This window comes from Balaenoptera ricei, chromosome 1, assembly GCF_028023285.1.
Source record: "Balaenoptera ricei isolate mBalRic1 chromosome 1, mBalRic1.hap2, whole genome shotgun sequence".
Taxonomy (NCBI): domain Eukaryota; kingdom Metazoa; phylum Chordata; class Mammalia; order Artiodactyla; family Balaenopteridae; genus Balaenoptera; species Balaenoptera ricei.
In genome coordinates, this window is record NC_082639.1 from 64,954,328 (window position 1) to 64,979,256 (window position 24,929).

At 39.2% G+C, this 24,929-nt stretch overlaps 1 protein-coding gene across 3 annotated transcripts; it reads right to left on the reverse strand.

The window, feature by feature from the left end:
• Positions 1–258: 258 nt before the first annotated feature.
• CRYZ (crystallin zeta) lies at positions 259–24,916 on the reverse strand. Of its 3 annotated transcripts, none has more exons than XM_059924540.1 (9): positions 24,809–24,916; positions 19,809–19,932; positions 17,441–17,593; positions 13,268–13,431; positions 8,898–8,949; positions 4,368–4,517; positions 1,119–1,220; positions 924–1,019; positions 259–485 (listed from the first exon to the last, which is right to left on the reverse strand). In XM_059924540.1, exons 2-9 carry the CDS (start codon positions 19,917–19,919, stop codon positions 321–323), a joined length of 993 nt encoding a protein of 330 aa, XP_059780523.1. In that variant the 5' UTR covers positions 19,920–19,932; positions 24,809–24,916; the 3' UTR covers positions 259–320. The 3 variants fall into 3 exon arrangements, with proteins under 3 accessions (XP_059780523.1, XP_059780533.1, XP_059780539.1); XM_059924550.1 differs by lacking the exon at positions 24,809–24,916 and adding an exon at positions 24,155–24,435; XM_059924556.1 differs by lacking the exons at positions 13,268–13,431; positions 17,441–17,593; positions 19,809–19,932; positions 24,809–24,916 and adding an exon at positions 9,050–9,801.
• Positions 24,917–24,929: the final 13 nt, after the last annotated feature.

Consider the following 24,929-nt stretch of genomic DNA (forward strand, 5'->3'; position numbering starts at 1 on the left):
AATTAGCATGTTTTAGTCAAAGGTATGGAATCAATGATCAAGTATCAGTTAGGAATTTCTGTAATGCCCTCCAATGCCAAGTGACCACTAATATTCTATTTCCTACTATGATGAATCCTTGATGAGAGGCAGAAGGCATAAAGAATATTGCCAGCTAGAAAATAAATTGCACTCCAATGTCTATGATCGCTAAAGATAAATCTTTTTTTTTAATATAAGAAACTCACTGAATCAAATGAATGCTAATTAAAGCAAATGTACTGTACGTAAAACTGAGGTAAGAAACCTTTAATTACGCAGGAAATCTGTGGAAGGATTAATCATTTTAAGAGAAGAATCATTTTTCCAGTAGCCCCACTGCTATGAATGATATCTTCATGAGCCTGGGCCACCTTCTCCAATGGATACTGGGGACCTATTACTGGTCTCAACCAACCAATTTCCATTCCAGCTTGAAGGGCTGCTGCAAACTGCTGAAATTCCTCCTGAGGAAAAGAAAAAGATTTTTCAGTAGAGGAACACATGACTTAATTTTCAGAAGCATTAAAATTTTTCAGAATCTAAGAGAACATTAAGAATTTCTCACAAATATGTGGCTTTTGTCAACTTGTCCAGAACTACAAAATAAGTAGTTCTCTATAGGTTAACCATTAGTGCAATTTGTCTGTGGCGGTCTCAGTTTACAAAATACCTATCGTCCGGAAGTAATTAGTAATTGCGAATAGTATCTCCTTTCTCTTTCATAAGTGCCTTGGCTTGGAAAGTAAAATTATATTGTCACCCTAGTTATCTTCTAGGGATTAATCCTTAACCCACTTAGTCAGATAACTAACTTTAACATCTACTTAAATTTTCAGTCTGCCTGACTAGACAAATTATATCAATGTTTAAGGTACCAAAATCAGAGTCACTTCTTTTCCTACCTTGGTGGATGAATAGAGAGCAACTCCTATTATGCTAGATTCCTTTGCCATGGTGTCCCGAGGGTTTATTTCAATAGGACCCCTGCTGCCAACAACCTAGTATGAAAAACAACATGTCTATAGTTAAAGATGACTGCAAAATAGAGTTAAATTATGATAAAACTACAAAGTGGTAAAAAAAAATGAAATACTTACTATTACTCGTCCTCCATGTGACAAAAGATTCAAATCGTTGCTAAGATTTACATTCGCTAGCATTTCAATGATCACATCAACTCCTTTTTCACCAACAGATTTCTATATAATATAAAAGAATGCAGAGTAGATTAGGAAAAATAACTGTTATCATAGTCCCATATATTACAGAACTGTGTTTCAAATGACATAAGATGCTATATTTTAAAGACTAATAATGCAAATTTTAAGATAATGTAATTATATAGTGATGCTGTAATTCCAAGGTACTAGCCACAACATCTAAAATGATAAAGGTCTGTATTAAATAAATTGCTATAATGAAATAAAATTTGTCCAAAATTTTCAGGCGCTTAGACTCAACTTGACTATAAAGTACTTTTTCCTTAGCTGAAAATGTTCTATCTTCAAAATGTACTTCAATAGAGAAAGAAGGAACAAATCAAAAATCCAAAACTGGACATTGGGTTTCCCATTTTTATTAAAAAAACAGAAAACAAAAGAAAAAATCACTGGCTGTTTGCTGTTGCAGGATTTTGTGTGTGTGTGCATTCAGTTTTGTTCTAAGTGGTCTACAATCAGCTTGGCAGACTATTTCTTTTCCTTTGGGCTCTCAGATGTTGGTTCCCAACATCTAAAACTGGCTCTTAAATAAGTTATACAAATGTACCGTATATTCATTTATTTTAACAAAAAAATGAATACCTGTGTCAGGCACTGTGAGAGGTACTAGAAATGCCAAGATGGACATAAGGAGCTCAAAACAAAGTGAGGAAGATGGAAAACACTACAATCTTCACTGTGATGTGATGGGCTAAGTACTATATTAGCAGAAATAAACCACAGGTTACGGAGGGAATAAAAGTTATAACTCTGATCATCTGTAAAGGTCAGAGAAAATTCCACAGAGATGATGACCTGGGCCCTGAGGGATGAGTAGGAGTTCCTTAAGTGAAACAGAAGGAAGAGGGGGCAAGAGGAAGTTAGACATGAGGCAGTCGGTCTGGACAAAAGAAACAGAAAAGCAAAGATGTAGGGACTAAGAGTGCAAGTTGGAACTGGAAAGCGGCCCAGCAGAGCTGGAGTACGTATTTGGGAAAGAGATGGGGGTGCGGGAAGAGGTGGGAGACAAGAAATTGCAAATTGGTTCAGACTGTGAAAACACACCAAATGCACGTTAAAAGATTTGGACTTTTGGGGGGCGGGTGTTCATGAATTAATTCTTGTGCAGACACTGTTTTAGGCACTGGAGGTGCAGCAGGGAAGAAGAAAGACAAACATTCCTGTTCTCATGGGGCTCTCATTTCAGCTATTTCTGAAGACTTTTTTCTTTTTTTCTTCCTTTTTTTAAACAGAGAACCAAATAATGCTGGAGACACTAGAGAAGACAGAGGGGAGATTAGCTCAGCTGGGAATAATAGTCAAGGCTGAAGAAGATGAGGGCTAAACTAAGTCACAACGATGAATGGAAAAGAGAAACAGAGACATATATGAAAGGCATGTCAGAGATGACACTGATAGAGGAGGTGACCAATTTGATGGGTAGGAGGGAGAATGGTGATTAAACAACAGGGACAGGAAATGAAATGTGGGTTTCTGTCCTGAGGGACCAGATGAGTGTCAGTATCTAGTAGGCTGATGGCGTGAAGCAATGAAACAGGCCAGAGGTAGTGCTGGAAACCAGCAGTATAAGGGTGTGTGTGAGATGAATCAGGATGCAGGTGCAGCACCAGAGAAGATTAGAGAGCAAGGGGAAAGACCTAAGGAATACCAACATTTAAGTAAAATGAAGAGAAGGGAGACTGAAAATGAAGTCAGAGAAGTAAGAAGAGAGCCAGCTTCTAGCAGGTGTGGTCAGGGTCAAACAGGATGAGGACTGAGCCAAGAGCAGCTGCCTGGTAACTAGGGGCTTACCAGCAGCCCTGACAAGCCGTGTAAGTAGCTGGGGTGGAAGCATAACTGCAGTGGGGGGTAAGGAAGTAAGAGCAGTAAGTACCCCTGACTTTTTCAAGAAATGTGGTGGTAAAGGAGGGGGAGGGGGAGATAAAAGGTTAAGAGAATGTTTTTGGAGAATGAGAGAGACTTAAGCAGAAGGAACCAGTAGAAGAGACGGAATTAGACTGCAAAACAAAAACATATTCTTAAAATAACTGACAATTTTTCATCTCTGATACTGGTATCATGAGTGCATACTCAATCAATTTTAGGTTCCCTCAACATATAACAAAGGAGTGCCTTTACTCAGTTTTTTGGCAAGATGATTCAGTGGTAATAAACTCTCGCTCATATTTTTCCTCAGTTTGTAATGACCTTGTTTACACAGTAATCAGTACCTGGAATATACCAATTCTTTCTCAACATGAGCAAGTAGTTTGGGGATTAGCAAAGTAATAGGTGTTTAGTAAACTGCTACTATAGCACAAATGGAGAACTTCAGAATCTGTTTGAATTCTGCTGCAGCAATGGAATGGATGCAATAATAACTAAATTCTATCTCGCGCTTTGGATGAGGTAGTGCTTACTCCTCCAAAGTATCCAGTAAACAAATAAAATTTATTCCCTAGGCTAAACAGATCCAGTTTTTAATCTGTGGATAACTTCTCTTCTATGGAAAATTTACACCAATAGAAATTATATTAAAGCTACCTTTTAGTGGCCAGAGGTGGGGTGGGGGTGGGGGACGGGTGACAGGGGTAAAGGTGGGATCAGAGGTACAAACTTCCAGTTGTAAAATACATAAGTCATGGCGATGTAATGCATAGCATGGTGCCTACAGTTAATAACACTGTATTATATATTTGAAAGTTGCTAAGAGAATAGATCTTAAAAGTTCTCATCACAAGAAAAAAAAATTGTATAACTATGTATGGGGACAGATGTTAACTAGACTTGTTGTGGTGATCGTGTCACAATATTCACAATACATATTAAACAAACAAACAAAAAAACTGCCTCACAGCTGCAAATACAAAGCTGTGGTGGCTTTACTTAAAATGTGATTTGCATTAAAGAGTACCAGTTTTTATAGCTATAAGCCTCTAGAGAGGCTATATTTTACTTAGTAAAAATAAACAAGAGAGAAATGATAGTGAAGGTTTGAAAACTAGACATCTCTGTTAAATTAAATCTTTAAAACACACATAAGCAAAACAACTTTAAGAGAGTAGTTGATAAAAGAACTTACAAAAAAAATGTTAAGTCTCCCATGAAACAAAATTTTACTTTTATAAAATAATAGAACAATTTTACCTTAATTTTATCAATGTAATTAGCTTCTTTGTGATTAAACACTTCGTGGGCTCCATTTTGCAAAACAATCTTTTGTCCTTCCTCAGTACCAGCTGTGCCCAAAACCTTTAAGCCATAAGCTCTAGCAATTTGGCATGCTGCTATTCCAACCTGAAAAACAAAATATGGCCCAACATTTTAGATTCTTTGCATCCCTGCAAACATTTATTAAATACATATAATGAACTTCAGGTTTTTCTAGGTTCTAGCTATTGTTAAGAAGTTTAAGAGCCTAAACAAAGAAATAAGAACAACAACAGCTAACTATTACTGAGCATTTATAATATGCCAGGTATTACACTCAATACTTTCTATGTATTGCTTCATTTCATCCTCACAAGAAGCCTGTGAAGTAGATATTGTTATTGTCCCTGGTACACGGATGAGAAAATTGAAGCTTATATATATGGAAACAGGAGCTGGACCAAATCAGATTGCAGAGCTTGAGTTTGTAACCACTGCACAAAATGTTCATTTAGCATCTGCTTTGTGCAAAAGATACAGGGTTTAAAGGTGATGAAAATGTGCTCACTGACTTCATACTTTAATTGTACATATAAAATATTACATAACAAAGGTAAGGCCTCTACCACTTAAGTGGAGGAGACAGGTACATACATGAGCAAGTTAATTTATTCATTAATATGATGAACGTTTATTATTTACTATGTGCAAGACATGATTCTTCATGCAAGAAACTTATGTTCTAAGGTAGGGGGAAGATAATAAACACATGAACAAATAAATGAATAAAGTAAATTCAGAAAATGAAAAGTACTTGAAAAAAATAAAATAGCCTATTGGGTTATAAAGAGATAGGGAAAGGGGCCAGTTAGGTCATCAGGAAAGGCTGCTCTGAAGAGGTGAGACCTGAATGAAGTGAAGGACAAGCACGTGACGGTCTGGGAAGCCTGCTGGAGATGTTGTAGGCAGAATGGTCATGGCTGAACCAGGAATGAGCTTGGGACCTTCAAAGGTCAGAAAGAGGGTCAATGTGGGACTTCCCTGGTGGCGCAGTGGTTGGGAATCCGCCTGCCAGCGCAGGGGACACAGGTTTGATCCCTCGCCGGGGAAGATCCCACATGCTGCGGAGCAACTAAGTCCGTGCGCCACAACTACTGAGCCTGCGCTCTGGAGCCCACTGGCCACAACTACTGAGCCCGCGTGCCACAACTACTGAGGCCTGCATGCCTGGAGCCCGTGCTCTGCAACGGGAGAGGCCGATGTGGTGAGAGGCCCGCGTGCCGCAATGAGGAGTGGCCCCCGATCGCTGCAACTAGGGTAAGCCCACGTGCAGCGGCAAAGACCCAATGCAGCCAAAAATAATAAATAAATAAATAAATAAGTTTATTAAAAATAAAAAAAATGAAAGAGGGTCAATGTGGCTTGAGGGCGGGACATGTGGGACAGCAGAAGATGAGGCCAGAGGGGCACAGAGAGGCCAAGGCACACAGGGCCTTGGAGGTAAAGGCTTTGGATTACATTTAAGAGCCATGCAGAACTACTGGAGAGTTTAAGCAGGAGAGGGATATGATCCAAATTAGGCTTTTAAAAGAAATTCCAATTACATGAGAGGCAAAAAGAAGGTAGGGGGAAATGGGAGTAGGAAGGCCAGGCCTTCCTCATAGATTGAAGGTGGAAGGTGAGGAAAAGAGAAGAATTAAGGATGTCTCCCAGGTCTTTGGCCAGATTAACTGGGTAGATTGACTGGGATAAGGAAGGTTAGAGAGGATCAACTTTGTGAGAGCATCAAGAATTCACTTTGAACATGCTGAGCTGTATATTGCTCACCTAACTGAAGATGTAAAGTCATCAGCTGAATATGGGTATGGGCTAGAAAGAATTCAGAATTGGAAACGTAAATTTGAGATTCATCAGTTTACAGATGGTATTTAAAGCCACGGGACTTGATGAAATCACTAGAGCACTAGATAAATGTGCTTAGTATAAAGGAGAAATAAAATTATTTTAGGAATATAGATAAAAGCAATTATGTAAATTGCAATACTAGGAAATACGTTTGACCACATGCCAAATGAATGGCACAGATAAGCGTCACATACATTTAGAGCAAGCTCTCTCAAACTTGGCACTATTGGGCCGGGTAATTCTTTGCAGTGGGGACTGTCCTGTGCAGTGAAGGATGTTTAGCAGCATGCCTAGTTTCTATCCTCTGGATGCCAGACTCCTTCACCCAGTTGTAGCAACCAAAAATGTCCCCAGACACTGCCAAATGTCCCCAAGGGGGAGAAGAGATGATATAAGATCACCCCTTATTGATAACCACTGATTTAAAGGAAGGTAAAATGATTATAGATTGGGCATGATAGAAAAGAATTAAGGTGAAAAATGATGATAGAAATTAGTTAAAATTGTAACAGAATCACAGACTCCCAGGCCTGAAACAGACCTTAAAGACTGTACGGCATTTGGGAGTGATGAGCCTGAGCCCACTTGGGTTACGGTGAGGATCTGTCTGATTAACCAAAACAAACACTGGGAACTCACTGCCCACTGAGGGCAACAGACATTCAATTCCATGAAATAACAATACACTATGTGGTTAGCATGACTGATTTTTGCTACTTTAATTTTCAATTAAAAAAACAGGGGGCTTCTAATAAAACCACATTTGAACCTAAGAGTTAATGTAAATATACCTCCTTATGCTCTAACTACTTCAAAGGGGCACTCAGTAGCTATTTTAAAGGCGCTGTTTATTCTGTTCTTGTCAACAATTATACTAACAATATTCCTTCAATAGATTATATAAGATTATATACCATTATGTGTCAACTATTTTTTCTTCTATTTATTTTGCTGACACTAAAATAGGGCACTCCCCACCAACATATCTGGATAATAGCTGTGTTCATACATTCTACACCATTTTACATACACAGCATAATCCCAAAGGAATTTGATTTAAATGAGGACAGAAAGTACAAACAGAAGCAAGACAAAGCCCAGCACTGGCTCCCTCTGAGAGGGCAGGCAGGATCAGAAGCGCTTCACACACCAGGTCGCCAGCCTATCCCCGCCAGCCAAGGATTTCACAAACTCAGCCAGCACAGAGAACAGTGCGGACTCTGTCTTTTAAAAAAAATCATGGTGAAGCAACCTGGCTTTTTACAAGAGAGTAAAGGGAATAAAAAGAGATTTTCTTTAAACTCTTCTCTCCCCTTCCTACTGAAATCTCTCCCTTTGATACAGAGCACAAGGGTAGCTCTCTGAAAGCCAAAGCAATTTAAATACATGAATGTTTGACAGATCCTTTAGTTATTTAGGGTTAAAGTTAATTTAACCCCAAAACAGCCTCTTCGCTGAAGCTAAACAAGGGGCGTTTTTTGCCAAGGTATATCTGTCATATTTTCTCAAGCCCCAGAAAGACAATCCTGGTGTTTTTTGGTAAATAGTCTGATCTGTGAAATCCTTCAGAATTAATCTATTGAAGGGACACAGGAAGCTGGGTGTGAAACCTGGTGATACATTCACGTTAAGTAACAGATATGCAGAGGTCTGAATTCTCTGTTTGTATTATCTGGCCACTTTTAGAGGTAAATTCACATTTTCAGGATGCCTCTCATTATTCTGGGAACAATGTGCCAGTAATCGGTTACTTCTTTCCATCTACTCTCTGGAATACACAGTGCCCCGAAAGGGTTAACCAGCTTCCTCAAGGTGAGCCATCCAGCCCCAGGCCCTGTATTTTAAAAATACGAAATCTTGTCTCCAAAATTTCTAAAGCCTTTATGTGCCTGATAGAGGTCATGTGGATTTCTTGTTAAATTCCAACCTCAGAGCTCTAACTTTTCCTCTAAGCTCTTCGGAGGCAGATTGACAGCCAGTATCTTGAAGAGGTTTCTGACAGCCTTGCGTTGAATCATTTCACTGCAGGGCTGATTTTATAAGTTCTGAGTACCCCCCAGCCCCATTAGCATTTTAAGCCATGGGTTGTGGTGTGAAGGACACAGCTGTATACTGTGCACCCCACGAATGTCATCAAAGCGCAGCAGGCGAGGAGGAAGGGAGCTAGAAAGGACGAAGGCTCGCTGCGTGGCTTTGCAGTGCTGTCTGGGGCAACAGCGGTAAAGCTTTAATGAGCCTTAGTTTCCTTATCTAAGGGAATGTGGAATTTACATTAACCTTAAAGAACTGTTTAAAATTCTAAATAAATCTTCTTATAACATACACTACTTGAAGAGAAAAACAAAGCCAGTTTATCTTGGTCCATACCCAACACAGGTGGAAAACCTAATGCATACGTTTTTGACCGGGTAATCTATTGAATTTATTAACCAAGAAAAGCTAAACTAATGACAGGGAATCACCTTCAGAAGACAGAATTTAAAGAAGCCTCGCTACAAAAAGAAAAAAAGCACCCTTGACTATATTTACAAATTTGGCTTTTAAAAACAACTTAAAGAAATACAACGTGAAACGCACAAACGTAAGCTCTTTTAAAAATAAACTTAAAGAACAAATACTTACCCCTCCACTAGCCCCATGAACCAGAACACTTTCTCCAGCTTTCACACGGGCACTGAAAAAGAAAGCAGAGCTTCATCGCCTTACTCTGGAGCTAATTAAGCTCAATGCTTGTCATAATTCTTAAGAGAACCCTCAGTTCAACTAACACTTACCCAAAGAGGAAACTCATCCTGATATATAACCCAAGACATTCTCCAAGCTCCACAGGATCAAACAATGGTTCTGCAGAGCCACAGATAAAAGTAAACCTTCAATTCACTTATTCATTCAACAAATGTTTATTGGGAGTCTATCACATGCCAGGCACCGTTGGGATGCCGGGATCACGTTATTGGGCTACCTTCTCAGAGGCCTTGTTGGTGTGTTAAGTGAAATTGCTTCACCTAGAGGAACTGGAGTCCGCCATTCATTCCCACAGAAAGTGTCTCAAAACAGGGTCGTTACGGCTCAGTCTTTATTCCACAGTAAACACAGAGTAATACCCAAGTAAACATAGCAGCTACTGCCTTCCTTCTCCATGCCTTTGAACATCTGGCTGCACAGCCTCTAAGCCCTCGTTTCAGGAAGCAATGCTGAGTCAGCGATGGTAAGAGTATGAAATACAATAAATTCTGTCACACAGGTTCCCCTATCAGCCCCTAAAATGTCCAGACCCTCTGGTGAAATGACATATTCTTTTTACTTCTGGTTCATACCACTGTTTTTCTATTACACTGAAAACATGGAACGTGGAACGTGCAGCAAGACAGAGAGGGATGCCTTATCATTTCAGATGGACAAGTGCTGATGTCACAAGCCAGCAACCAATGTGTGATCCAGATCTGACGCCCAGCAAGGATCCTTTACTTACCAGGACAATAGGGCGTGGCCACCCTGTACAGACATTATGTTCAACCTGGGAGTGAGAACACGGTAGCCTGGAGTCCTGCTCAAGCCCCCGTGCCAACAGCTGACAAATGACAATTGTGAGTCAGTAAATGAAGTTTCTCCAACATGCTTGCTTGGAGATGGGGGGTTGAGGGCAGTGAGTTAAACTGAGGGTTTGCAATGATAAACTGAGATAGGTATTACCAAAACACTTGACATTTTAAAAAGTAAAATACAAATGTAAGGGAATAGGATTACTAATGTTACGCTATGGGTCATGAAATACTTCCCAATGATTTTTTTTAAATCTTATAAACAACTCCTCACACACTAAGCACATTCTCCTAAACCTCTGGGCCTGCAGTGGGCGGAGAAAAAGCTGGCTAACCTTCTCCTGGATCCCCATGGCTACGATCCTGCTATCCTTGTGTAGGGTCACTGTGATGGTTAATTTTATGTGTCAGCTTGGCTGGGCCATGGTGCCAGATATGGGTCAAACATTCTGGATGTTTCTGTGAAGGTGCTTTTTTGGATGAGATTAACATTTAAGTCAGCAGACTTTGAATAAAGCAGATTATCTTCCATAATGTGCATGGGCCTCGCCCAATCAGTTGAAGGCCTTAATAGAACAAAGACAGACTTCTCCCAGAGCAAGAAGGGATTCTGTCAGCAGATTGCCTTTGGATTTGTACTGCTACTCTTATCGGGCTCTAGAGCTTGCCAGTCTCCCCATCAGATTTTAGACTCACCAAGCCTCCACAAATCAATCTATCAATATACACATTCTGTTGGTTCTGCTTCTCTGGAGAACCCTAACTAACAGTCCTCTGTCCCTGGGGCCCACGGCAGGCCCAGAGCACGTGGCCTGGCCTTCTGTGCTGCTGTAGTTCCCCATCGTAGTTACTGAAGACTAGGGCCTGGCACATAGGCTTCCTCCTCCACCCCAAATCCAGCCCCAGTCTGGCAGATTTCAACATTCATGGGAGGGAAACCGCAAATCACAATTCCTGAATTCTCCTCTGCTTTTACCACTCTCTCCCTACACCTGGTAGCCACCCCTAACCATTCCACCTGAGGAATATCAGACACTAATAAGCGATATTAACCTCCTGTCCTGATTCTGTAAGCCCATATTCTCTCAAAACTTCTTCTTCAGCTTCACAGATCGCTGTCTCTCAGTTACTCCTTTTCTGCCCTCGTGCTGCTCCTGGCCTCACTTCCGTCCCTAGTCAGCCTGGCCCCCACGGTACATTGTCCCAACTTCTCTCTGTCTTTCTCCTTCAACGTCCCACCTCCCTGTCCACAAACTTTCCATAATTACACCACTACCTCTTCCAGGCTTTACAGATGAGTTCTCCTTTCGATCTGAAGCCCATCTCTCTATCTCTGTCCTAAGTCCTCTCCTTCTTGCCTTGCTCAGGATCTTGTCCTATCTGCCACTCCACCCTCTCTTCCAAGCCTTCCATCTCTGCCTCTCTGACAGACCCTTTCTCAGCTACAAACATGTCCAAGTCCTGCCCATCCTTAAAAAAAACCTTTGTTCCCAAACTCTCCTCAAGTACTCTCCTACCCCTTCCTGCCTGTCTCCCCTGCTTTTTAAGAGTAGTCTCCATTCAAGAATCGATTTCTTTTTTCCTTCCTCAACCCACTCAATCAAGCTTCTGTCCACCACTCTACTGAAAATGAACTGACGAAAGCCACCAATGACCTCCTAATTGCTAAGCCCTGCTGGTATTTTTTCCCAAATAGCCCTCACTGCTGCATTTGACAACTAGCTTACCTCCTTGGTAGCAACACCAACTACTACCCCTAACACTACCCACACTGACTGTACTACTCGCATGCTAAGAGCTTTACATGCATTAATTACCTCATTTAATTCTCACCACACCCCATGAGGTACATGCTATTATTATCCATGTTTTTCAAGTCAGTAAACTACAGTTGAGACAGGAAAGCAATTTGACCAGTAGTAGGTGGAGACAATACTATAACCTAGGTCTTCCTGTCTTCAACACCTACGAGCTTAACAGATGTTTAACAGACATGGTGACTCTGGACTCTCTTGCCCTTGGGATACACTCCCTTTGGTTCCCTTAGGTCTCTGTTCCCTACGTTTGACCAGTCTTCAATGTTAATGCTCACTAAGGTTCTGGTCTCACTCCACTGTTCTTCTCACTCCCTGAGGGATTTCAATGACTTTCATTTTGTCAGCTCTCATCACATGCTGACAACCCCAAATTTATACCTCCAAGCTTCAAGCTTCAGACTCTTTCATCCGACAGACCGCTGGACTTCTCCATGACGATGTCTGTCTTAGTTTCACATCCAAAACTGAACTCAGTTTCCCTTTGAAACTTTTTCCTCCTTCTCTTTGTCAAGGTAAACATTACCCAAGTTTAAATCTTTAAGTATTCTTAAGCTCTTTCTCTCCCTCATTCTCCACATGCAGTCACCAAATATTTCTGATTTTACCCCCTAAATAGTTGTCCTTTCCTCTCCATCTCTACCACGACCCTTGCTCTAGCCCTTAAGTAGTGTTCCGAGAGGGTACTTCTATAAGACCCTCCCATCTCTTTCTCCATTCCTGTCATCAAATCCATCCTTCGCATAGCAAATAGGTGACCTTAATGAAACACAAACATGACAATATCTCTCCTGAAAAAAACACTGTATGACCCCCCAATCCCTTACAGAAAAATGTGTGAGCGTTATAATCTAGCTTTTTATTATCTGAATCCCGCCTATTTGATAATGGCAGCTAACATTTATTGAGAGATTAGTATGTTCCAACCTTATTCTTCAGCACTCTTTGCTTTGAAATCTTCTATCTAACAAAAGCAAACTGCTATAGCTCTTTCTCCCCAGATACCATGATGTTTGCCCCCCACACCAACTCTTCCCATTGTCTAGGACGCCCTCCCCACTCCCAGCTACCCTTCCCCAGGATAAGTCCCTCTGATCCTTTTCAAATATCTAGGGAATTTAATTACAATATAGATTCTCAGGTATCATCCATGGGAACTGACCAGTGGGTCCAGGGTAGAGCCCTTTTAAGTTGCAGCAATTAGTTTCTGGAGCTGGATAACAAGATTTTTGAACCGTGGCTTTAAAATAATCCAAGTCTTACATCTTGCCAGGAAGCCCTACCTCATCACCTCAGGCACATCCTTTGTGATCCCACAAATCCCTATGCACATCTCTACCACCGTCCTTTCCACATTATACATCGATATTATTACTCTTTCGTCTCCCTCCCTTACTAGGCTGTGAGCATGTTAAAGACAAAGACAGTGTTTTGCTCTTCTTTGTTTTCTTCAGTGATTAGAACAGTCTCCCAAATTAGCAGTTTCTGCTCCATAAATCTTAATGGGAACCAAATGGGAACCAAAAAGGACCGACAGTGGACGGGTGGTAGGAAGCATAAATTATATATTATCCTCCTCCAGTTAATGTCGCCCTCCTCTAGTGCTGATTATAAAGCTGACAGAGTGTGTTATTACCTGTGAAGCAGAGCTCGATAAGCAGTAAAATACGGGATCCCGATGGCAGCTCCTTGTTTAAAGTCCAGTTTTTCTGGCAGTGTGTAAACAGTGTGATCGGCTGCCAGAGTGTACTCTGCGTAGCCCCCAGAGATTGTGCTGGTAGTGAAAACTCTGTCACCTTTCTGGGGAAAGCAATAAATTAATAAATCTTTAGGGATTAAAAATGATGTCAAAATGGGTACGATCCTTTATAATGCAACCTTTATAACAAGAAATAAATGAGTATTTATATATTTTTTTCTACATCCTAAGGTCTCATAAAAATAACTTCAAAATACTGAACAGTTTTAAATGTTTTATTAATGGGAACTAGTAAGAAGTAAAATCAAGGGAAATAGGAAAAATAAAAGAAAGAATGTCCAGCATGGTCTAATAATAATGTTGAAAACTAACCTTTATTGAGAGCTTGCTGTGCTAGGCACTGCATTAAGTGTCTAATGAGTATTATCTAACTTGATCTTCATGACGGCCTATGAGGAAAGTACTTTCATTATCTCCCTTTAGATAATCCCACTACACAGATGAGGAAATTGAGGCACATACAAGTTCAGTAATTAGCTCAGATCAAGCAGTTAGTAAATGGCAGTTAATATAAACCTTTTTTTTGGCCCAAAATACTAGGGAGAAGAAACAAATAAAATGTAAGGTTTCTTCCACACACCAAACACCTGTTCTAAATCTTTTCCATAGATTTGTTTCTGTATTTCCCTCATTTTTCATGCATACACCAAAAAGCAGGCAACTCTGCCTGGATCCTGAGAGCAAAGATGAGCCAGGACAGATGTCTTCAGCTGTCACAGCACCAGAAACATAAAAACTCTCAATAAACGTCTGCTGGGTCCTTGCTACTGGAAAGCAGATGCATGACTGAGGGTAAGGTAAGGCACCACACAAGCACTACAGGCCTGCCCAAAGTAACCTGCGCACTAGGGAAATTAGACTGCCCAGTACAAGCACCTCTCCTAACTCCTATTTCTATTTTTTCTCCATAATACATGGAAATCTTATAAGACTGCTTTTTAATTGAGCATGAAATAGGCAACAGATTTGTTGCCACCTATGTAGAATTACAGATTCAAGAATAAATATATATGATAGTGTACACACACATATACAATAGTTTACAAAGATACAGGAAAATAAAAAACACCTGTAGAAAATATTTTTCATGTTACTTGTTATGCAGGTCAGCCTAAAACAAAACTTAGTGGCCAAGTTTGAGAAAGAACGGACTTCCATTCCTTTCAGTAATATAAGAGTATACTGTACAATGATGAAAATCATTATCATTTTTTGCCTCTTCTCATTATTGCCCCCCTGCAACACACACACCCAAGATAAAGTAAGACAATACAGTTTTTCATAATCTATTTCACAGGTCTATTAAAGAACTAGCCTCAACAATCTCAATGTAGTAGAGAGAATATGAACATTAGAGTCTGCCATACCTACATTCAAATCCCAGCTCAGTCATTTATTAGCTGAATTCTATGTCAGCTATGAATTACAATAAAAGCTAACTCCTATTTCTTGAAGAGAAAAAAAAAGTAAATATTCCTTGGAATAAGCAAAACAGTAAGGTAATAATTCTCAATATACTTAAATTTGCCCTATAATAAAGCACTATGTGGTGAGGTAGAGATAAAAAAGGTTCAAAAGGCATCTAGGAGTCAAAGACAAGCATCACTGCTTAACAGTGTTGCCTGAAAATGGTCAAGTATGACTAACTTAAGATTAATTCTGTTTTTACAGCTTAAAAACACATTGCATTGATTTCAATATAATTCAAACCTGTTCTGAGAATCCACTATGGAAAGTAGTACTTCAAGTTCTGTGATGGATATTAATTGCAAGACACTCTCCCTAGTCTCAAGCTTCTTAAATGTTAGGAAGAGGAAAAAAAAAGGATAGAAATAATTACAAAGCAAGGCAAATATGATAGGTCATCAGAGATAGGTATAAGAGAAAGAAAGGAATTATTTCTAAGTTGAAGGACTCAAGAACAGCTTCACTGAGAAACTAGTATTTGAGGTAGGCTTTGAAGGACAGAACAAGATCTTGAATTGAAAACCAGACCTGGGAAAAGTCATTATGGGTGAAGGAAACAAAGTACGTCAAGGAACAGTGGCAGGAATAGGTGCTGAGAAATCACCAGCATTCATTCCCAACGAATAAGTAGTTTAATGTGTGGAAAGTAACAGTTTCAGCAGATAAAATGAAAAGAAATGAAAGCTGGAGGGTAAAAGCCCTTGAACCCATGTTTATAAGTTTCAGTTTAGTTCTGCCACGTAGAAGAGCTAATATGAACAAAGACACAGAGATGAAAGAGCATGGGATATGCAGGGAAGAACAAACAGTTATTACTAAAGAATAAACTACAGGGTGAGAAGGAATGGGAGATAAGAATGGAAAAAGATAGGTGGGGGAGAGAGCACGAAACAGTCTTCTTTCATAACATAAGCAGTTCCAGCAGTACCTTGAAATCTACAGAGAGTTAATGCAAGAATTAAAACAGAGGTGTATAACAATCATAAGTACATTTTAGAAAATTACTCCTTATAGAGCAAGGATAGATTCTCGGGGGAAGAAGGGAGGGTGGTAAGTTGTATCTATTATAGAAATCCAGGTAAAGGACCATGTAAGATAACCGGAACTACACTACAGGCAGTGGGGAGGAAAAGAGGAGAGAGGAAACAGTTCCAGTAAGGGAGAGCTGAGTGAGGGAGAGTGAATGGAGAGGTAAGCCTCAAACCCCAGATGTCACCAAGACAGTCACACGAGAGAGCAGCAGATCTGCTGTGAGAAAAGATGAGCTCCCTTTTAGACACAATGAGTAAGAGGTTCCTGGAGGCTGTCGACGTGGGTCCTGTGCCCTGCAACACAACCTTCTGTGAGGATGTAAATGCTCTGCATCTGCACTGCCCAGTAGGGTAGCCACTAGACACCTGGGTCTATTACGCATTTGAGTAAATGAACTTTTAATTATAATTGAATCTTAATTTTAGATAGCCACGTGTGGCTAGTGGCTACTGTATTTGGACAGCAGGGGTCCAGAGCTTATCAGAAGATTCTAAGCTAAAGATATCACATGTGATAATGGAAACCAAGGGCGTGTATGAGACCATCATGAGGGAGAAAATATAAAAAGCAGAGTCTAAGTAGGGACGGCGAGCGCTGGGCAACACCAAGATGTGAGGAGCATGCAGAGAAAAAGGGGCTTGAAAAAGGATGCCCAGAGAGGAAGGGCGAGAGAGAATGTCACAGAAGCTGAAGAAAAAGTTTTTTTTAAGAAAAAGTAAGTGGCTGAGAGTGTCAAATGTCACAGAGAAGTCAAGAGAGATAATGACATAAAAGGGCCCATTAGCTCCAGCAATATAGAGGCCATTAGTGACATGAGCAAGCATCGTTTCAGTGGAGCAGTGGGGGGCAGAAGCCAGAGTGCCACAGGCGGAGGAGTGGAAAGCTGCAGGAATTTGCCGGCTTCCTGGGCCCGGGCCACGTTAATCTTCGTTATCTCAGTTCAGTTTTGGTAAATGTGCTGCCATAGTTGAGCAGGTCAAGGAATCATGAGGAAAGATGAAAGAACACGAATATACTATGTTTTTTATGCCTTTTGGCACATAAATAACGAAAGCCCTGATCATAACATTTTCACTGACTCGGTCACCTCGGTCTGAGTCACAGCTCTAAAAATGTAGAGCTGACCTTGCATTTTTTCATCTTTTACTTATTATTCAAAAGAATTAGCCTTCCCTTTATTCTGTGAAACAAATTTTATAGAAGGAATAAAAAACTATGTTGGCTGTGTATTACCAAGAGTTAGGAAATAGTATAATTTCCTTGCTTCTTTTCTTTCTTTACGTATTTCTGTTAAATCAAAGGATCACAGTTCAATTATGCAGGGATATGGAAACACAGAAATGACCTAGCACTTATTGCCAACAATCAGACAAGCAAGGTCTCTGGATAAAAGGTAATTTCTTTTTTGACTAGAGGAGTCCCCCAAGTGGCAGAAATTGTGTAATGGGGCCTTTTAAAGACTTAAACACAGACACATTTTAAAGCTATGTTAAAATGTTAAAAAAATATATACATATTAAGCTAAAATAGAAATAATTAAAAATGTAATACCTTGAAAGCAGATACACTCTCCCCGACAGCTTCTATTATTCCAGCCACATCTAAGCCAGGAGTATAGGGAAGAAGTGGTTTTCTACTGTAAGTACCAGAGCGAATATATGTGTCCACTGGGTTTACACCACATGCTTGGACTTTAATTAGAACCTGCAATAACAATGTACTTTAGTTCAAACAGAGCATTTAGGCATTCATTCAGCATTACGCTAGGACTGTAGTGATTATGGGAGCTATAAAAATGGTGAGGAAAACCCTGCCTTCAATGAGCTCACGTTCCAGTTTTACAAACCAACATATACACACACTATAATATATAAAATAACTAATAAGAACCTGCTGTCTAGCACAAGGAACTCTACTCAGTACTCTGTAACGGCCTATATATATAAAATAACTATAATATATAAAATATATTATATAATATATATATGCTATATATACACACTATATAATATATATATAAAATAACTATAATATATAAAATATATTATATAATATATATACTATATATACACACTATATAATATATACACTATATACTATATACTATATATATAATATATATAATTATATTATATATTATATTATTATATTATATAATAATAATTATATAATAATTATTATATAATTATATTATATAATATATATTATAATTAATAATTATAATATATTTTTATAATTTTATAATATATAATTATAATTATATATTATATATTATTAATTATATATAATTATTATAATTATATATAATATAATTATATAATATATAATATATATATACTATATATACACACTATATAATATATATATACTATATACACACACTATAATTATATATAATTATATATATATATAATTATATATAATATATATATACTATATACACACACTATAATATATAAAATAACTAATAAGAACCTGCTGTCTAGCACAAGGAACTCTACTCAATACTCTGTAACGGCCTATATGGGAAAAGAATCTAAAAAAAAAAAGAGTGGATATATATATATGTATAACTGATTCTCTTTGCTGTACACCTGAAACTAACACTACATTGTAAATCAACTATACTCCAATAAAAATTTAAAAAATAAAATAAAATCTGAGTGCACTCATAAAACGAAAAAAAAAGACACGACAGAATGGTTTATGTGCTATATTATAAACATTTGGGAAAAACAGTGGTGGAAATATGAGCGGATGTGTGGCAGAGACCACTATGTGCTCATCAAACCTATTTCCTCCTCCTCCTAGGCAGGTAGGAAGAATATTCCTTCCTGGCTCCTTCACAGTTACGAGTAGCCAAATGGAATGTGAACAAAAGTGACGAGAGCTACTTTCAGGCCTGGCCCACAAAGACCTTCCGAGGCAATTCACATAGTGTCTCCACCCTTTCATAGCAACCTCAGAAGAAAGGTGTTGAAGGTGGCAGGGCCACATGATGGAAGAAATCCAGGTCCCTAAATCACTTTGGAGGAGAACTCTATCCACCAACATTTTAGAATTGTGGAATTTAGTGAATGAGACATCATTTTCTACTGTTGAACCCTTGACGTTTTGAGGCTACATCAACAATAGAAGCTAATTTTACCTTAACTGATACAGAATGATTACTTCTGCTATAAAAGTAAGGAAAGGTCTTACAAAGGAAGCGTATTTGAGCTAGGTCTTAAAGAATGAGTAGAAATTCTTTCAGAATGGGAGAAAAAGGCTATTTCAGGTTAAAGGAATAGTATGTGCAAAGACAGAAGGAATGACAGGACCTCTTGGGGAAACCAGATAAAGCTTGTGTTGTTACAGCAGTCTGTTGAGAAGGAATGATAAGAAATAATCTTTGCCAAATTATAGCCACACTGTAAAAACTCTCATAAGGCTTGCTAAGGAAATTAGACTTGAGAGCCATAGAAGGTGCAATAATAAAAATACACAATTTTTATTGAAAAAGTATATTGTTGAAGTCACTGGAAATGATTAAACTCTGCATTTAAATTTTCTTATATGTGAATAAGCATGTATGCAGAAGAAAATTATTTTCCCCATGCATAAAACAAAGATCATGACTAAAAGTCTGTAACAGAATAACTTGTTCAAACCTACTTATGACTCCATTCAGAAAAAACCAATTACAGAGATGATTCTCAACTTTAAAACTTTTCTTATGTTGTTCCTTTTCATACATTTACTTCACTAGTTAGAATTATGTTAGCTTTGTGAGAGCTTATAGATGCAAACAGTGTAAACTCTGTCCTAATTCAATGTCTTTATAAAGCATTGTGAGTTTGCTTCTTTCGAACATTAGCTTGATGTGCTAGAGACACACACTCAGTGTAATTATTGCCTGTTTTTAAGTAATGATTTCCACCTGATGGTCTTTCGGAATTGGTATGGCAACATTCGACTGGAGTTTTAGCACTTCTGGTCCACCAAATTCAAAGACTCTAATAGCTCTCATCAACTTCTGTCCAGTCGCCATGGTGACCTAGATACTAAGAAAAAAAATTAACATATTGTCATATTGTATCTAGGCTATCACTATGTTCTTTCCCCTGGAGGGAGAAGATCAAACAATTTTTCAAACAACAGTTTAAATCATGAGCTTACCACTGATCTCATTTCATGTTTGAGGACCTTTCATCTTACAAATCCTTCAGCTATGAAGCAAAGTACTTCATATTACTTCCTGTAGGGATTTAGTGCCTTCAACAAGGGAATCAAACATACAAACAAAAACATCTGGATAGGTGAAGCATGATACAATATCTTAGGTTTCCTTTGCTGTAAGCTTGGGCTGCAACATCTTGGAATTCTAGGAGCTAATTTAAGTTTTCTTAACATTAGATAAATAGATCTTCTTTTGTTAGATTATGTAATATTTCAAATATAGAAAGAAATATAAAGAATATAGTAAACATTTACCTGCCACCCAGCTTTAACAAATCTTAACATTCTAAAAACCTAAAACATGTAGATGTAACCAAAGCCTCCTGTACCCATCCCCAATCCCATTTCTGTCCCACAGTTTTAAGAGATGACTATTCCCATAAACTCAGGGCTCATCCTTCTCAGGCATGATGTAATACCACTGCCACATGTATTTGCATCGGTAAACAATATGTGCTACTGTTATTGTTTTGCATGTTTTCAAACTTTATTTAGATTGGATCATATTGTACTGAATTCTGAAACTTGCTTTTTCCTCTCAGCATTAAGTTTTTGAGATTTATCAATGTTGAAACATTTAGTTTTATGAAGTTCATTCATCTTAACAAAGAAGAATAAACATTAAAAACTAAAAACACTGCTTTGTATGTAATCTTTTTTAATCACGAGGGTAAATTATAGTTAACCTTTCTCTGCTACCACTGTTAATATTGAAATGAAAAGAAAACTCGAGAGTTAAAATAAGTTTAGAAAAGGTAAAGAACATTTATATATAGAATTGGATAACTTTGAAAATCTTATAGAGATGCAATGAAAGGGCTTTGACTGATCTCCATAATTTTATTTGTGTGCTATGACAATTTCTTGAAATTAACCATATCAAATATCGTTAGACTCTGCCACCACCGGGAACATCTTTGCTAACTTCTGGAATAATCATATTCACTAACCACGAGCCACTGAAACATCAAAAAGAGTTGCAGAAACTAGGGCTTGAGATGAAAGATCTTTACTGTACTGCAGTTCAACACAGGACTCCTCAGAACAGAGCCCATGCTAACTATAAAGTAGCCTTCCATGTGTGGAGGGAATCAAAGCACTTTGATGGTATTAATGGGAAGTTCTTGATATAATTAATCAAAAGTTGTGTCATTTTAAAACCCTTTATTTAAAATGATTTAATATAGTACCTAGCACAGAGGAGAAAGTAAACTCTCCATTGCTAAAAGGCTGTTTAGCAATGACATATCCTGAAAGGCAGCCCTCTTCTTAAAAAAAAGGGGGCAGAAGCAGGTATAAGCCTCCCTGCACTGTAGAGCCGCAAGCAGTCCTAGGGTGAGAAGTCCTGTGCAGGAAAAGGCAGCTCATGCCATACCTACCTAGCAGTCTCACTACTGCATTTCTATTTGGGTCTTCACTCAAGCTGAGTATTTCTTAGAGAAGAAAGTGAAATATATACATAAAGAAAATAAAACAGAAAAAGAAAAGGTTGCACCGATCAGACTTTTCCACTCTGGAAATAAGATAGTTTTTCTGGTTTTTTTTATTCTCCTTTTTGTTTTCAGCATGGTGTTGTGGAAAGAGTGTGGGCTGTGGAATCTGACAGCTCTCAGTACGAATCCCAGATCTATCCTGTACTAGCTGTGTGGTCTTGGGCAAGGCAGTCACTTTTTTTGAGCTTCTTCATCTGAAAACTGAGTTCCACTCAGGGTTACTATGCAAGAGACGGCAAACATCAAGCACAGAACCTGACAAATGTTTACTCCTATATATAGTGATATCACAGTTCCTTTCCCATCTATTTTCTCCTTTCCAATTTCTTATTCGTTAAAATATCTTTGGTTCTATAATTCTATAGTCATCTTTGATTTAATGTGACAATATTTACAGCACTCTTTTTGTAAAATCAAGTCCTTAGCCTCAAAGAGTTCACAGTCCAGAGAATCATTTAAACAAAACACTAATACCAAACACTGGTTGTTATTCATTCAACATGTATTTTTTGAACGTTAACTGTAAGCGAGGCACTGTACCAAACTCAGAGAGCACAGAGGGCAAAGAGAACAAGCCCCACTCCTCCCCAGCGCCTGCTCACTCCGCCCTCATCTCCCCCCAACGCGCGCACACACACCACGTTAAGAGGAGTAGCTCTTTTACCTACTTCCTACCTATTTATTTCTTTCAAGCTCTCGCATCTATCTTTTCACCAACAGACATCACTGGTACCCTCAAAAAGCTGTAGCAATAATAAAAGCAAAATTACCCTGAAATAGGATCTGTCAAAAATATCTAGCACATACATTTTTTCCCTCACTTTTGGACATTTGCTAAGTTGGAAGAAAAGAACAAAGGAAGGAGGAGACTCATCCTTAATCCTGGATTTAGAAGACGCCCCTGCTTTGCCCAGTACTACACCTTATCCTATGGAGCTCGTAAGGAAACAGGGCATGACCTTGACAGCTCTGACTTCTACTTTGTTTCTGGCGATCTTACTTCCCCCTGAGCCTTTGTCACCATGATTGATCAGGCTCCAATCTGCACTCATTGCCTTTGAACCCCCTCAACTACCCACAGGATCATCATCCGCTTCATAATATAGGTACTATGCTAAAAAAATAATAAAAAGAATAAAATAACACAACACACTAACGGTAATTACAGTGCTTAAACCCTTGCAATACCTGATTTCTTCCAAAAAGTACATCTTTCACACCCAATGATATAATTTTCACAATAGGTAGAAAAGCAACAGTTATTAAAACCACCATTTAATTGTAGGCAGAAGTGGAAATAAAATCACCATCCATGTTATGGATGAGAAAACATTCAAGGGGTTAAGAGACTCACCAGGGTCACACTGAAGCACAGCTGGAACCCAACACCTTAAATGTTGTTAGGTGTTTTTTTCCCCTTACTGTAAAATCCTTTTCATCTCACCCTTTGAAAAACTGGCATATAGGACCTTTAATTTCTTAGAGATTGCAGGTAGCATTACATATTTTATGATTAAGGTATCTGCTCTGGGTCTGAAAATTTTCAAATGCCCATAAGTTAAGGGCTCTACTAGAGATACACAGGAAGTGATTCTATTAGGAAAACTAATAATTTCCCTATCTGTAAAATGGGGCCAATACTCCCTAGCATAGGATCCTTGTGAAGATGAACTGCAACAGCACGTGGTGAGTGCTTCAGAGCACGCCTGACATGCTGTAAAAGCTCTATTATTCAGAGTAAATCATTTGCAGTCAGCAGCAGGCTTGTCACACTGCTTGTGTTTTTTAATTAAGCCTATACTTCAAACAGGTTTTTCTATTTATCAAATATAAACGTTAAAGAACTAGAGCACCGCGGTTTAATGTTGGTTTTACTTTTTACCTCTGAAAGGTTGCCAACCACACTTTGCAAATGGAGGAAATACAGAATTTAAAATTCTTCCTCAAACAGTGATCTTTTCCAAGCTACACTTGAATCCATTTGGTTTAAATGAAAATTAAAGAGATAGGGAAAATGTTGGAAATATATTTTCACACAAAATGAACAGATCAATTCACAAAGCCAAAGCAAAGTCATATCATAAAAGCAAACAGAAAATTCTTAAATAATTCTTCAGTAAGAATTTCTGGCAAGAAAAAACACTTGGAAAGAGAATCAAACATTACAAAATGTGCTGCTTTTGATCAAGAATGACTCATGTCAGCATATTATTTATTATTCTTAACCCAGAAAAAATTTTAACAATTAAAAGTAGCCACAGAAACGTCTCTTCCTGGCCATGTGACCTTGTCAGGTTACTTCAGCGGCCTGGATCTCAGTACCCACTTCTGATAATAAGGGGTGGAGGAGGAGTTGAATAGATAATTATTCTAAACCCCTCCAGGTATTCTGAGGAAAAGACTGGATGCAGCAGAGCTCGGTGGGATTTACTACTGCTGACCAGACACTCATGGAGCACTCCAGTGGCTTCAGTGGGAATCACACTGCCATTTCTACTAGTTGCGGACTAACAGTCCAAACCTTAGCGTTTCAGTGGTTCAATCATTAACACACCTTTCTTGGTCACTGAGGTAAGTTTCCTCTAGGAACTGCGTAAATATCCCACGATGTGTTCACAGGGTGTTTTGTTAATTTTCTTTCTTTTTAAGATTCTTCTAGGTGGGAGCCATGGCGGGGGGGGGCGCGGGGGATGAAAAAAATCTACACATTTCTCTCCAAAAGTAAGACGGCAACTCTGATGGCAAAGCAGGAGGAAAGGCCGGACAGAAAGAGCCCTGGGAAACAGGAGCCTGAAAGGAGAAATTGGCTCCTCCGGCTGCCTGTGGCGGGGGTCACAGCAAACGCGCGCGGCCTCAGGAATCCAGATCCCAGGCCGGGCCGAGGGGAAATCTAGCGGGAGGACAGGCAGGGGGAGCGGGGTGGGGGGAGTAGCAACGGGCGCCCCGCCGTGGGCCCCGAAACGCTCACCCTGCCAGAAAGCAAAGCCGGGCTCCCAGGACCAGCAAGTAAAACTGCCCTGGTGATTTACGGATGACCAACTTGCAGCCCCTGGAGGGGAATAACTTCGGCCACGAACACCTTATTCACTGGTTCTAGGGGAGGACGGAACGCAGGACAGGAGCGCAGCCAAAATCCGGCTCGGTTCCTTTTGGACGAGCGCGGGGGAGGTCCGCAGCCTGAACTAAGGGGGCTTTTTAAGCCACTTACCCGGTTCTAGAGTGGGAAATCAAAATCTGTGAGCTCTCCCTCAGGTTCCACGGAAAAAAGGCACGGGCCGGGTAGTCCGCGGCGCCTTCAGGCTCCGCCTCGCCCCGCCCCCGGGGGCGGG